Here is a 15,553-nt window from a genome sequence, read left to right as displayed (position 1 = left end):
TGTACTGGAAGTTCTAGCCAGAGCAATTAGGTAAGAAAAAGCTATAAAACGCATCCAGGTTGGAAAGGAAGAAATGAAACTATATTCATGGATGATATGATTCTATTTATAAAAAAATCCCAAAGAATACACAAGAAAGTAACCAGATCTAATAATGAACTCAGCAAAGTTGCAGGGTACCATACACACAAAAATTAATTGTTTCCATACATCTGAAATGCCCAAACCAAAAATGAAATTAAGAAAGCAATTCCATTTACAATAGCATCTAAAGTATGAAATACTCAAGAATAAACTTAGCTAAGGACATAAAAGACTTGCATACTAAAAAACTACAAAACACTGCTGAAAGAAACTAGAGAAGATACAAATAAATGGAAAGACATCTGTGTTCTCTGGTAGGAAGACTTAATATTGTTAAGATGTCAACACTACCAAAGTGACCTCAGGTCCCTATCAAAATTCCAATAGCCTTGTTTGCAAAGGTAGTAAAGACAAACCGCAAATTCATATGGAATTGGAAGAGGTCCTGAATAGCCAAAACAATCTTGAAAAAGAACAAATTTGGAGGACTCACACTTCTTGATTTCAAATTTTACTACAGAGCCACAATAATCAAAACAGTATGGTACTGGCATAAGAACAGACACATGGAGTCCAGAAATAAACCCACACATCTAAGGCTAACTGATATTTGATAAAGGTGCCAAGTCCAATGAACAGGGACACAAATTGTGCTGGGACAACTGGATTTTCACATATGAAAGAATGAAGTTAAATCCCCATCTCACACCATACACAAAAATTAACTCAAAATAGATCAAAGACCTAAATTTAAAAGCTAAAACCATAAAATTCTTAGAAGAAAACACAGGGGTAAATCTTCAGGACCTTGGATTTGACAATGAATTCTTGGATACAGGCATACCTAAGAGATATTGTGAGTTTGGTTCCAGACCACTGCAATAAATATCACAATAAAGCAGGTCACACAATTTTTTCGGTTTTGCAATGCATATAAATGTTATGTTTACACCTTGGTCTACTGAGTATGCAGTAGCATTATCTAAGAAAACAATGTACCTACCTTAATTAAAAAACACTAAGAAAACAATGTACCTACCTTAATTAAAAAACACTTTGTTGCTAAAAAATGCTAACCATCATCTGAGCCTTCAGTGAGTGGTAATCTTTTTGCCATAGTAACATCAAAAATCAGTGGTCACAGATCACCATAACAAATATAGAAATAATGAAAAAGTGTGAAATATTGTGAGAATTACCAAAATGTGACACAGAGACATGAAGTGAGCATGTATATATGAAGTGAGCAAGGTATATATACAACATCAAAACATCAAAAGCCCAAACAAAAGAAAAAAATAGGTAAAATAACTTCATCAAAAACAGAAACTTTTGTGCGTCAAAGGACATTATCAATAGAGTGAAAAGGAAACCCATATAACTGGAGAGAATATTTCCAAATGACATCTCATAAGGGATCAATATCCAGAATATATTAAAAAAAAAAAACTCCTCCAACCCAAAAATGAGACAACACACTTAAAAATGGACAAAGGAAGGACATGAATAGACATTTCTCCAAGAAGATATACCAATGACCAATAGCACATGGAAAGATGCTCAACATCACTAGTCCTTCGGGAAACGCAAATTTTAAAACCACAAGATACTACCTCACACCCACTAGGTCAAACAAAAACATAGAAAGTAACAAGTGTTGGTGAGGATGTGGAGAAATGAGAACGTTCTCACATTGATGGTGGGAATCTAAAATGGTACAACTGCTGTGGAAAACAGTTTGGCAATTCCTCAAAAAGTTAAACAGAATTACCTCATAATCCAGTAATTCTACTTCAAGGTATCTACCCAAAAGAACTGAAAACAGAGACTCAAACAGATATCTGAACACACATTTCAGGGCAGCATTATTCACAATAGCTAAAAAGTGGGAAACAACCCAAACAAACAACAGATGAATACATAAACAAAATGTGGTGTACACATATAATGGATTATTCAGCCTTAAAAGGGAAGGAAATTCTGATACATGCTACAACATGGATGAACCTTAAAAACATTATGCGAGGTGAAATAAGCCAGACACAGAAGGAAAAGACTGAACTGGCCAAAAAGTTCGTTCTGTAAAAACCCAAACGAACTTTTTGGCCAACCCAGTATTTATGATTCCATTTATATGAAGTACCTAGAATAGGGAAACTCATGAAGACAGAAAGAAGAATAGTGGCTGCCAGGAACTGAGGGGAGGGAGAATAGGGAATTAGTATTTAATGGGTACAGAGTTTCAGCTTGGGAAGATGGAAGAGGTCCGGAGCTGGATGTTGACGATGACTGCACATCAGTGAGGATGTACTTAATGCCACTGAACCACACACTGAAAAACGGTTGAAATGAAAAAGTTTAAGATACACATATAAAATGCATATATATAAACTACATCAAAAACATTTTAAAGTTACCTGTTGTATCTTTTGCCCATTTTCTTGCTCATTTATGAGAATTCTTCTTTTTAATACCTCTCTTTTTGGCCTTGCCACGCAGCTTGCGGGATCAGTTCCCCGACCAATGACTGAGCCCGGGCTATGGCAGCGAAAGTGCCAAGTCCTAACCACTGGACCGCCAGGGAATTCCCTTTCTTTTTAATACTTGATGGCTATTAAACCTTTGTCATATATATTCCAAATTCTTGTTTTTCCAGATTTCTGATTTTTCTTTTCTGCTTGATACCCAATCTCACTGAGAAGCAAGAACACACTCATGCAACAGTTTTCTGCATGACCTGCAGAGCACCATTCTAGCTATACTCTTAACGCTTGTCTGATATTATTCATACAACCACCAAGGCAATAAACTTTCCAAACTGACTGCCAACCACTGTTCCCTCCCACTGCACCCTTCAATCATGCCCACACTGCCTTTCAATCATTCTGCCATCTGTAGAAAGACCAAGCATTAGCATCTAACAGGATTAGAAACTAAGAAATAGTGGGAAAAGAGTAGCCTCTTAACTTTCAGAAATAATCCTGAAAATCTTTATAATTTTAAAATAATAATTAAGAGTCTATGTTGGGAATTCCCTGGCGGTCTAGTGGTTAAGACTCCGAGCTTCCACTGCACGGGGCGTGGGTTTGATCCGTGGTCAGGGCACTAAGATCCCGCATGGTGGCCCACCCCCCCCACACAAAAAAAAGAGAGAGCATGTCAGTTTAACGGTTCAGCTATATAACTGGGTGCGGGGCAGTGATTATAACAACTGAAAAGGCATGCATAAGCTTTTTACCAAAACAGTGTGGAAAGAGAAAACTATTAATACACAACCTTGTAAGAGCTTCTATGAAGGCGCAGTTAAAACTGGAGATAAACCAAGGTGAGAGAGCGGCTTGCTTAGCTCCTCATGGCAGCCCTCCTGCTCTTGGCACGAATACCACGGGAGAAGTTACGCCGCTACAGGGGAGTGGAGGGATGCCTGAATGTACCCAACAACAGGGCGCGGAGACCAGCGATCCTTATTTGTGGGCCACCTTAGTTTCGTGTGCATAAAAATAGTGCTAAATTTGTTACTCAAAGTTGCTTTTAAAAAACACTATTTACTTTCAAATGGGCCAGAAAAAAATGTATATAAATGAAGAGAAAAAAAAAATAAAGCCAATATCAACAACTGGGGGATCTGGGTAAAGGCGTATGGGAGATTCTACACAATTCTTGCAACTTTTCTGATGATTAAAAAAAAAAAAAGGCAGTAATGAACACATATAAATTTAATACTTGTTATCAATTAGGTTTGATCTAGTCAATGAGAATGAGGGAGTATTAACAATCATTCTCAAGTACAAGGAGTACATCTCAATTTTAGCTCCAGATTTAACTGACTGATAATTGTTACAGCCTTCATTTCAGCAGTTTTGCTTCATTCATTCATTCAACAAATATTTACTGAGGGTCACTATGTGTATAGCAGTATACAAAACAAATGAAAACCTGAATTACATGTTTTTTTAATAGGAATAATGTCAACCCAAATATTGCCCAAGACACTGCTGTATATTAAGAAATTTCATGATAGCCCTGGGATCTATAAACTTATCTTCAAAATTCCCAAAATGTCTATTTTCTTGGTAGCCACATTTTCTTTTAGCTTAATCAGTGGGACAAACTAAATGGCAGCAGATGGTCTGTCCTCTTATCCTCTTAGGTTGTATAGACTAGATAATTAGCTAAAAATTTTTGTTGGGCTTCCCTGGTGGCACAGTGGTTAAGAATCCGCCTGCCAATGAAGGGGACACGGGTTCGATCCCTAGTCCGGGAAGATCCCACATGCCACGGAGCAACTAAGCCCGTGTGCCACAACTACTGAGCCTGTGCTCTAGACCCACGAGCCACAACTACCGAGCCCATGTGCCACAACTACTGAAGCCCCCGTGCCTAGAGCTCATGCTCTGCAACGAGAAGTCACCTCAATGAGAAGCTGGAGCACTGCAACGAAGACCCAATGCAGCCAAAAATAAAAAATAAATAAAATAAATTTATAAAAAAAGAAAAAGCAGAAATAAATGAAATAATAAAGAAATATATAATCTAACATTAAAAAAGGATAATATACAACCAACTTTGGTTTATTCTATGAACACAAAGTTGATTTAACATTAGGAAATCAATGTAGTTGATCACATTAGTGATATAAAGGAGAAAAATTATGCGATCATCTTAACAGATGCAGGAAAAAATTTAATAAAATTCAACATCCTTTTGCAATAAAAGTATTTAGCAACTAGAAATAAATGGAATTTCTTTAACAAAGGGTAAATACACACAAATTAATTGTATGAGCAACAAACAAGACAATGAAACTTTTCAAAAGACCATTTACCACTGCATCAAAAATATCAATTATACCTAAAAATCAACTTACTAAGACCTCAACATAGAAAGCTATAAAACATTATTGAAAGAAATTAAATTGATCCTAAATTTACCCACAGATTCAATGCAAATCCCAATAAAAATTCAAAGTTTTTGGGCTTCCCTGGTGGCGCAGTGGTTGAGAATCTGCCTGCCAATGCAGGGGACACGGGTTCGAGCCCTGGTCTGGGAAGATCCCACATGCCACGGAGCAACTGGGCCCGTGAGCCACAATTACTGAGCCTGCACGTCTGGAGCCTGTGCTCCGCAACAAGAGAGGCCGCGATGGTGAGAGGCCCGCGCACCGCGATGAAGAGTGGTCCCCACTTGCCGCAACTAGAGAAAGCCCTCGCACAGAAACGAAGACTCAACACAGTCATAAATAAATAAATTCTAAAAACAAAACAAAACAAAACAAAATTGTTAAAAAAAAAAAAAAATTCAAAGTTTTTAATGTGTGCAAGGAAATTGACAAGTTGATTCTAAAATTTACAAGGCACTGTTAAAGAATAAAAAGACAGATTTGCTCAATGAAACCTGATCCCTACATTATACTATACACAAAATCAATTCCAAGTGAAATGTAAATATAAAATCTGAAAGGCAAAACAACAGAGCTTTCAGAAAAAGAAAAAAAAAAGAGAATATTTAGGGTAGGGAAAGATTTCTCAAACCAGACATAAAAAGCACTCAACATCAAGACAAAGATTAAGTTTTTCTACATTAATCATACGAACTTCTACTGACCAAAAAAGACATAGCAGGAAAAGAGACATCCATGACATCACCCACAAAGGGTCTGAATCTAGAATACAACAAATAAAGAAAGACAAAGTAGAAAGAGATCTGAACAGGCACTTCATAAAAGATAACCAAATGACCAAAAAGTAAGTACTGGGTTGGCCAAAAAGTCCGTTTTTTGGCCAACCCAATATATGAAAAGATGCTCAATGATTTCAACACTGATTACTAGTGCAGAATCCAGAGAAATATAAATTACAAGTAGGAAATACCATCAGATACCCCGCCAGTACTGGCTAAAAGTATAAAGACTGACAATATCAAGTGCTGATAGGATGCTTAACAAAAGGAATTCTCATAAACCATTAGCAGTAGTGTAAACTGGTACAACCAATTTCAAAAACAGTTTCCACTTAAAGCTGAAGACACATGCATCCTGTCTGAACAATTCCACTCCTAGATGTATACAACCAAGAGAAACATTTGTGCACAATACACCAGGAGACATGTTCAATAAAGTTCACAGAAGCATTATTCACAATAGCCAAAAACTGGAAACAACCCAAATGCCCATCAACAGTAGTAGAAAAGAGAGACTGTAATATGTTCATACAACTGAATACAGTTGACCCTTTAAAAACATGGTTTTGAACTGTGGGGTCCACCTATATGAAGATATTTTTCAATAAATATATTGGAAAATTTGGACTTCCCTGGTGGCACAGTGGTTAAGAGTCTGCCTGCCAATGCAGGGGACACGGGTTCAAGCTCTGGTCCGGGAAGATCCCACATGCCGCAGAGCAACTAAGCCCGTGCACCACAACTACTGAGCCTGCGCTCTAGAGCCCGCGAGCCACAACTACTGAGCCCATGTGCCACAACTACTGAAGCCCGCACACCTAGAGCCCGTGCTCCACAACAAGAGAAGCCACCGCAATGAGAAGCCCGTGCACCACAATGAAGAGTAGCCCCCGCTCACCACAACTAGAGAAAGCCTGCGTGCAGCAACGAAGACCCAACACAGCCAAAAAAAAAAAAAAAAAAAAATATATATATATATATATATATATATATATATGAAAATTTTTTGGAGATTTCCGACAATTTGAAAAAAGTCACAGACGAAACACATAGCCAGAAATACTGAAATGATTAAGAAAAAGGTACGCAATGAATGCATAAAGTATATGTAAATACTGGTCGATCATTACAAAGACATAAGGTGAGTGACATTTAATGTAAAATTAATGTTAGTTTTCTTAATGTTTTATAACTTTGCTTTCAAAGAATTATATTATCATATTCTTTTCTAACTGGAGGAAGTATTAGCTTATTATTAAAGGTAAGTGACTTTTTAAAAAATGTAATAATGTTTCTGATACTGTACTATGAATATGACTGTAATACCATATGCCACAAAAATTTTCTAACAATTCATTCATTAGTGTCTAGGCTAGGCTACTGCGAAGCAATTTTATCGATTACACTAGGCTACCATAAAGTATGAATCAATAAACTTTTTCACATTATCTTTTCATTTTTGATGTCCAGTGCTGGTAATATATATAACATCTACAGTGTTTTGCATCATATAAGGCAATATTGATGTAGGTTCTGACAAGCAACTCATCTCATAAACAGAAGATGTAAACTTAGGGTATAAATTACTGTAAATATATTTTCTCTTCCTTATGATTTTTAAAATATTTTCTTTTCTTTAGTTTACTTTTTAATTAAGGATACAGTATACAATACACATAACATACAAAATATGTGTTAACTGGCTGTTTCTACTATGGGTAAGGCTTCCCCTTCTGGTAGAAGGCTATTAGTTAGGTTTTGGGGGAGTTTATAAGTGGCTTTTCAGCTGTGCGGGGGTCAGGCACCCCTAGGTCCCAAGCTGTTTGAGGGCCAACAACTATGCAGCAATGAAAGGAAAGAAACTATAGCTCCAACAACATGGAATAAATCTCACAAAGATATTGTTGAGAAAAAAATGCAGACACACACCAAACAAACATAGTGAGATTTCATTTAAATGAAGGAAAAATTTTTTTTAAATATGGGGCTTTAGGTACAGTGCCTACAATTCTTTGGAACTGGCAAAATTAAATATTGTATGAAGAAATGAATCATCTTAATTCTGAAGATATTACCCTCCTAACCAAATATTTTCTGAATATCTTTCACCTGCCAAGCATTGTGTTAAACGCAGGTGATACACCTATCACCTCAAGGTGCTTACAAGGTATTTGGGAAAATTATACATAGAAATGTCCCTATCTTTACCGCAACTAACAATAAGCTTGATGACGCTGGATTTCAGTTATTTATCCCCCACTGGACAGGAGAATCTTTAATGTCAGCAACTGTGTATGCTACAACTCATCTCTATATCCTCAGGACCTAACACAGCACCTACCCATGCAGTAATTGAAAACAAAAAAAGTCTGCTGAATGGACAAAAAAAATTAATATAAGGTAGTGTATGACAAATGGGAAATAACAGACAATAAAAAGAACACAATATACAGAACGACCACCGTGTAGGGCCTTTGGTCATCTTACACCTATTTACTAAAACAGATTATTTTCCCATTGCCCATCCTCCCACCCTCTCACCTTCCCCCAGCCTCCAGCCCACAATTCATTCACTCACTTAACAATCTGATATACACAAAGCAATCACGGCATGCTAGGCACTGGATTAAAGTGCTAGCGATAACAAATTAATAAAAAGCATAGTCTACCAAAGGAGCCTACAATCTAGCAGGAGACAAACATGTAAAGAACGATAAGCTTGAAGGGCATAAAGGGGGAAGCACCTCACTCTGCGGGGACCAGGGTGAAACAAGGCTTTCACAGAGACACTGAGCGGGAAGCGCCGGGCAGGGCGCGGCGAGGAATTCAAGGCTCCTGCGAGGCTGCAGGCACACGCCGCGCAGGGAGAGCGGGCGAGGATGCTCAGGCTCTCAGACCCGAGACGTCGCCCCCCGGGGTGATGGCGCGGACGGGGCCTAAGAAGGAAGCCTCCTCTCAACGTCCCCGCGGCGTGGACATCCGTCTACACCGCCTCCAGCGCCTCCCGAGCGGGCAGCACCACCCCGGCCGCGCCGACCCCCGCGCGTGAGCCCCCCCCCCCGGCCCGGGCCCCGCACGTACCCCCTCGACCTTCATGTCCAGGATTTTCTCCACCTCGAACACATCCTCGCCGTCATCCTCGCTGTCCCCGACGGCCTCCGCTCCTTGCGCGGCCTCGTCCTTCTCTCTGCCCAGCGCTGCTCCTCCCTCTCCTTCGACTCCGGGCGACTGGCCACTGCCGTCGGCACCCGAACCAGGAACTGCAGCCGCGCTCGACCCCTCCGCCTCCGCCTCCGCCGCAGCCATAACGGAGCTCTGCCAGCCGCGGGGAGAGCGGTTGCGACGCGCGCCCCTCGCTCGGCCCCGAGCCCCCGCCAGCAGGATGCCGCTGACCAGAAAACGCCAATGGCGGGCTCGAGACCCCAGAGCGACGCGCGCGCACAACAATCACGTCAGGGCGGGCGCGCCGGAGCCCCGCACCGCCCACAGGAAGCGGGTGGGCTGGCCGAGGGGGGTGCCCCGGGCGGAAGGAAGAGCAGGGCGATGGACGCGCGAGGAGAGGCCGCGGGGGAGCGCCGGTGGGCGGGGCTTGAGGAGCGTGGGCGGGGCGTGGGCTGAGGGAGAGGGAGCCGCGGAGGGGAGGCTGCACTGTAGCGCTGGTGGGCGGGGATTGCGGGACGTTGGCGGGAAGTGGGCGGGGCGAGAGGGTCAGTGCGCGGGACAGGTTCGTAGCGGGTCCTCTTCTCCGCGCCGCCCGCTGCCCAGAGCAGGTGATGCTTATCTGGGTGATTTTGATTCGATTAACGCCTGTAAAGGATCCAATCAAACACAGATCATAGTGCTGTTATATTTTAGGGAGTGCTGTTTAAAGATAAGGAAAACATCTATTTTCCAATTTCTAGGGGTTTTGTTTTGTTTTTTTAATTCCCACTGAGAAAAATCAGAGGAGGTGATAAAAGTAATTTGTACACGTTATGAACGATTGACAGAAATAGTCACCCCTCAAAATGAATTGTCGCCCAGAGTTGCTAGGTGAAATATTTTTCTCACTTTGAATTGCAAATAAGCACATAAAGTCTTTGTAGCAGCGAGCTTTTTATTTAACGGTGAACTTTGTCGACTGAAAATAAATGCACAAGGTGAGAGTTGCGAGTTGGGTTTTATTTGGGGCAAAATGAGAGCTATGTCCAGGGGACAGCGCCTCAGCAGCTCAGGGCCTGGGTGACCGGCCAGGAGACGGAGCGGTCAAGCACGCGCTGCTGCTGGCCACGAGGAGCGGACGCCCCGTTAATGATTTTGTGCCTTTCTAGATGTGAGGGGAGGCGAGAACCGGCTTCCTAAAACCTTCTCCGGCTTTTCCCAGAGCACAGAGCGCCTCACTCCTGATCTCCGCCCTGAGCTCCTCTCAGGGGGCCTTGGAGGTCCGCAGCTGTGGTGGCTAATGACCTCATCCTCGAGTGACAATTTTCAGCTGGCAACTTAATTTACAAAATTAACTCTTTTAAATGGACTCCCTGAGTTCATTTAAGACTATGATCTGGCAGGCGCCTCTTGAGAGCAGCGCCAGGTGTTTGAGTTGGCTCACGGAACGCATCCTAGGCATTAGGAACACAGAGATCGCTACACCATAGCCTGCCCTCCAGGCACTCTCAGTCTCTACGGGAAGACACACAGCAATTCTAATGCTTCCATATATTTTTTAAAATAAGTTTAAAAAATGTTATAAAGCAACATTAGTTGATGGGGGACAGCTGATTGTTTCACAAGAATTCCAGCTAACAAGTATAGAAGAAAAAATAGAGAACCACAATATTTCATAAAATGATTCAGACAACAGAATCGTTAGCTGAAAGACTGACGAGGAGCTGGATGCTAAAGGATCTGTCCACAGGTGAGTGTTGGCTGTAGGCAAACAACTCCACAGTGGAAACCTGCGGATCAATGTTAGCATTATTAAAGTAGAACCACCAGCCTTCATGGCTCATGGTGACAGAAATGCTGATCCTTAATCTACTCAGGACTTTAGATCTAATTTCCAGTTTACAAGAAATATGGGGAAAGAGAAATGGAAACAGACATGTCCAGAATGTGGGGCATCCTGTAGGAGAGCCAACCCGTTTCCTCAGCAGCAAAAGAAGAGGGAAGAGAAGGCTGTTCTAAGTGTCCAAAAACTTGACAAAGCATTTTAAGTCTTGAGGGAGTTCATTACACTGTTCACTCTGCTTTTACGTATTTTTGAAATAAAAACTTTAAGTACATATGTTCATTGTAAAATTTTTTCAATTAATTCAAAAATGTATAAGATAGAAATAAAGTTCCTGTTCCTCAAAGGTAACTAGTTTGGAATATGACATGACAGATTTTTATCTCATACATATATAAACACCCATTTATACAACTTTTGAAATGAGCTCTATTGCGCATGCTCTGCCACTGCACTGTGTACATATGCACATATAATGCATGCATGTGTTGGTGTGTCCATATTTCTGTAAGATGAATTTCTAGAAGTAGAATTCCTACTAGTGGAATTTATAGGTCAAAGAGGGTAGTGATTTAATTTTTTCTTCCAGTTTTATTGAGATATAACTGACACACAGCACTGTGTAAGTTTTAGATGTACAGCATAATGATCTGACCTACATACACGATGAAATGATGACCACGGTAAGTCTAGTGAACATCCGTCATCTCATATAGACACAAAATAAAAGAAAACTATTCTTCCTGTGACGAGAACTCTTGGGATTTAGTCTCCGAACAACTGTCATATGTAACACACGGCAGCGCTCATTCTATTCGTCATGCTGCACATCACAGCCCTAGTACCTACTTGTCGTATGACTGGAAGTCTGCACCTTTGGACCACCTTCGCGCACTCTCCCCTTCCACCACCCCCATCTCTGGTAACCACAGGTCTGATCTCTTTTTCCATGAGTTTGCTTGTTTGTTTTTGAAGCATAATCGACCTACGACACTATATTAGTTCCTGGTGCACAACATAGTAATTCGCTATTTCTATACATTATGAAATGACCACCGCACAGTGATTTAAATTTTGATAAACATTGCAAAATTTTGTTTAACTAGTATACGTTTCCGGTAACAATGTAAGGAGGTACCCGGTTTGTCTTCTGTAATTACGTCAAGCAAACAAGCAGGGCAGGCCAGGGCCAAGACCTGACTGATTTGGCCAGTAAAGATATAACAAGCCCGTTTCAGATTTAGATGGTTTATACATATATAAACAGCAAAAGACAGAGTAGTCGAAGATGCCAGCTCCCCTTGGCCCTGGGCCCACGGCCCCGAACGGAGCCGGACGTCTGCAGTGTGAGTAGTGGGACAGGTGCTGAGCTTCATGCCTCATCGGGGAGGAAGGTGGGAGGAGGCCCATTGCCTCGGGCACCAGCAGGCTCACAGGGTCCCTCATCAGGGTGTTGGGAGCCACTGGAGAGGCGTGCAGGCCCCGCAGCAGGAAGGAGACCCTGCACCTGTGTGCGGGAGGGGTGACGGGCAGGACGGGTGGGAGGACAGCCAGGACTGAATGTCAAAGACACTGGGGTTCTACATAAAGGCAGAGCGGAAACGGCCTGGAAGGGGTCGCGTGGAGTAGGCTGGACAGAGACCTCACTCCCTTCACAAGAAAAACTCAAGATGGATCAGAGGCCTAAACAAACAATGCAAAGCTATAAAACTTCTAGAACATAACATAGGAGAAAATCTAGATGACCTTTGTTTGGTGATGAGATTTTCGATGCAACACCAAAAGCAAGATCCACCAAAGAATTGCTCGGGACACCTAGTTTCTCTACGCAATAAGAAAGGTGTCCAGGGACTTCCCTGGTGGTCCAGTGGTTAGGACTCTGTGCTTTCACTGCCGGGCCGGTTGGATCCCTGGTCAGGGAACTGCGATGCCACAAGCTGCGTGGTGCAGCCAAAAAAAAAAAAGAAAGGTGCGCAGGGATCTGCAGATGAGGGCCCACACCAGGGAGCATGCACCCCGAGTGCCAGGTGGGCCCAGGTTCAACACCTGGACCAGAAACAGGCTTGTTTCCTCCCAGCTTGCTCAGCCTGGCTGCACCGGCTCCCTGCCAGCCTCCTGAGAGGGGAGAAGGAAATAAGCTTCCAGCACCATCCCGATGCGTCTCTCATCACCTTAAAGTATTCAGACACAAAAAAGTCTGTAATACCGGAATTTTAATTTTTTTATTAAAAAAACTTTTTTTGGGCTTCCCTGGTGGCGCAGTGGTTGAGAATCTGCCTGCCAATGCAGGGGACACGGCTTCGAGCCCTGGTCTGGGAAGATCCCACATGCCACGGAGCAACTGGGCCCGTGAGCCACAATTACTGAGCCTGCACGTCTGGAGCCTGTGCTCCGCAACAAGAGAGGCCGCGATGGTGAGAGGCCCGCGCACCGCGATGAAGAGTGGTCCCCACTTGCCGCAACTAGAGAAAGCCCTCACACAGAAACGAAGACTCAACACAGTCATAAATAAATAAATAAAAGAACGTGAATTTCAAAAAAAAAAAACAAAAAAAAAAACAAAAAACTTTTTTTTTGGCTGTGCCGCTCAGCTTGTGGGATCTTAGCTCCCCAACCAGGGGTGGAACCTAGGTCCCCGGCACTAAAAGCTCGGAGTCCTAACCACTGGACTGCCAGGGAATTCCCTGGAATTTTTATTTTATAATTGCTGGTTAGTTCATTAAAACAATAGACTGCTTCCACTTATTTTAAAGTGAGTGCTACACTGAATAAAATCATAATTAGATTTCATTATAGGTATCTATTAGTATCTGATTATTGTATACATGGAAGCATGAAAAAAGTTTAAAAGACAACTTCACGTGCTTCAGCCTTGACTGTACTTAAGAAGTCTGTGAAGAGGGGAAGGGGTGTATCCGGGTTGGGGCCCCAGCAGCTGTTTGGTGGCAGAGTCCTAGTCTTTCCCCAGCTCGAGCCGTTGGCAGATAGATGGATACTGCCCTTCAGTTCTTCTTAGCCATTCACTTGCTTTCTTTATTTTCTCAAAATCCCAGGGAATATTCCTAGATTAAAAACATTTTTCCATCAACTTCAGAATATAATTACATATGAAATGTAATGTGGTACCAAATCCAGCACATTATATCAGATAAAATCTGTCAAAAATTATGAAACTTAGTGAAAGCAGTTCTCTCTGACTTTTTTCTTTTCCTTTCTGACATTTTATGAAAGTTCTTCCAACGGCCTGACATGGTGCTTTGAACTTATTCAAAACATTTGAAATACAGTAACCTCCTCGCTGCCCGGCTTCCAGGTGCTTCGCAGACGTTCTTGTTGCCTCCAGGACAACTCAAGCTTCTTCTCCCCTTCATATGTTTGTTTGCTGTCACCCCCTTTCCACTCTTTGAGTACAGGCTCAACGCTACTTTACAAACTGCTTTCTACTGTCCCAGGAATTCTCAACTGGATTCTTTACTTGTAAAGTACCCGAGAGTCACCCAAGAAACTGGCATATATTTAATTTTAGCACACAAACCACAAACAACTTACTAGTAAAATGTGCATAATGTAAAAACTTCAAATTTGTGTTCAGAAAATGGTGTCGAATATTCAAGTCTATTGAAGACTCAGAAAAATTCTGAGATTTTTCATTAATATTAATTAGCTACTTCCTCATTTGTTTTGTTACCTGCTAGAACCTGTTAGCAAACAAACGGTAACATATACTAAAGAATACGGGGGGAAACTGAAAATTTGGAGAATTCTCTCCATCTTTGATTTTTTTCCCCTGTGAACTGGGAAAGGGCCATCAGAGTAGTGTGGTGGTTAAGAGATGGGTTCAAATCCTGCCTCTGCAATTACACAATATTGCTTGTGTGACATTGTTTGTTTTTTGTTTTTTTGTTATTTTTGGCCGCCCGTCTTGTGGGATCTTAGTTCCCCGACCAGGGATTGAACCCGAGTCCTCGGCAGTGAAAGCCCGGAGTCCTAACCACTGGACCGGCAGGGAGTTCCCTGGGAGTAGAGAATTTAATCAGTCCTTGTGAGAGGGTACAAATAGACCTACTAATTTATTTTAATTTCATCTGTAAGTATGTTATCTCTAAGGGATAAGAACTTTTTCCTAAGCATGAAACTTAAAAATAGTTATGAATAATTCTTTAATATCACAAAATATCCAGGTAATGTTTAAATTTCTGTAATTGTTGTTTTGTTTTGTTTTTAATACAATGGGTTTTGTTCAAATCAGGATCCAAACAAAGGCTACATATTGCCTCGTTTCAAACATCCTTTAAGTTATAGGTTTCACCTCTCCCCTCTTTTTTCTCTTGCCATTTATGTCCTCATATTCCAGACATTGCTGACTACTTTCCCGCTGCATAATTTAACATATTCAATCTCAATTCTCTGATATCTGATCTTTATTATGTAAAATATTTACATAGTTTCAAAGTCAAAACCATAAAACAAGGTACATTAGGAGAAACTTAACTTCCATCCTTGTCTCCTCCCCCTCCCCCTAGAGATAATATTTTATTAGTTTTATTAGTTTTCCCATTATCTTGCCTTTTGAAAAAACATAACCAAATTACGTGCGTGTGTGTGTGTGTGTGCGTGTGTGTGTGTACCATTCTTAACCACTGCGCCAGCAGGGAAGTCCTTCCAGATGGATGTTATATGTTTCTTTTTTTTCCTTCTTTCTTTCTTTTTTTTTTTTTTGGCTGCGTTGTGTCTTAGTTGCCACACGTGGGATCTTTCCTTGTGGAGCATGGGCTCAGTAGCTGTGGCCGGCGGGCTCAGTTGCTC

General features: G+C 41.6%; 1 protein-coding gene across 2 annotated transcripts in view; it reads right to left on the bottom strand.

The window, feature by feature from the left end:
- The window catches only part of MPHOSPH8 (M-phase phosphoprotein 8), a 53,924-nt gene extending 44,674 nt beyond the window's left edge, over positions 1–9,250 (bottom strand). For both annotated transcript variants that reach the window (XM_036831372.1, XM_036831373.1), the window contains exon 1: positions 8,845–9,250. In XM_036831372.1, the coding sequence (XP_036687267.1) occupies positions 8,845–9,069 (225 nt within the window). In that variant the 5' untranslated portion in view covers positions 9,070–9,250. The remainder of the gene's footprint in view (positions 1–8,844) is intronic.
- Between the last annotated feature and the right edge of the window lie 6,303 nt (positions 9,251–15,553).

The sequence above is a fragment of the Balaenoptera musculus genome, chromosome 18 (genome assembly GCF_009873245.2).
Source record: "Balaenoptera musculus isolate JJ_BM4_2016_0621 chromosome 18, mBalMus1.pri.v3, whole genome shotgun sequence".
Lineage (NCBI taxonomy): Eukaryota > Metazoa > Chordata > Mammalia > Artiodactyla > Balaenopteridae > Balaenoptera > Balaenoptera musculus.
The sequence above is the reverse complement of the archived record's forward strand: the minus strand, read 5'-3'. Positions and strand labels throughout refer to the sequence as shown.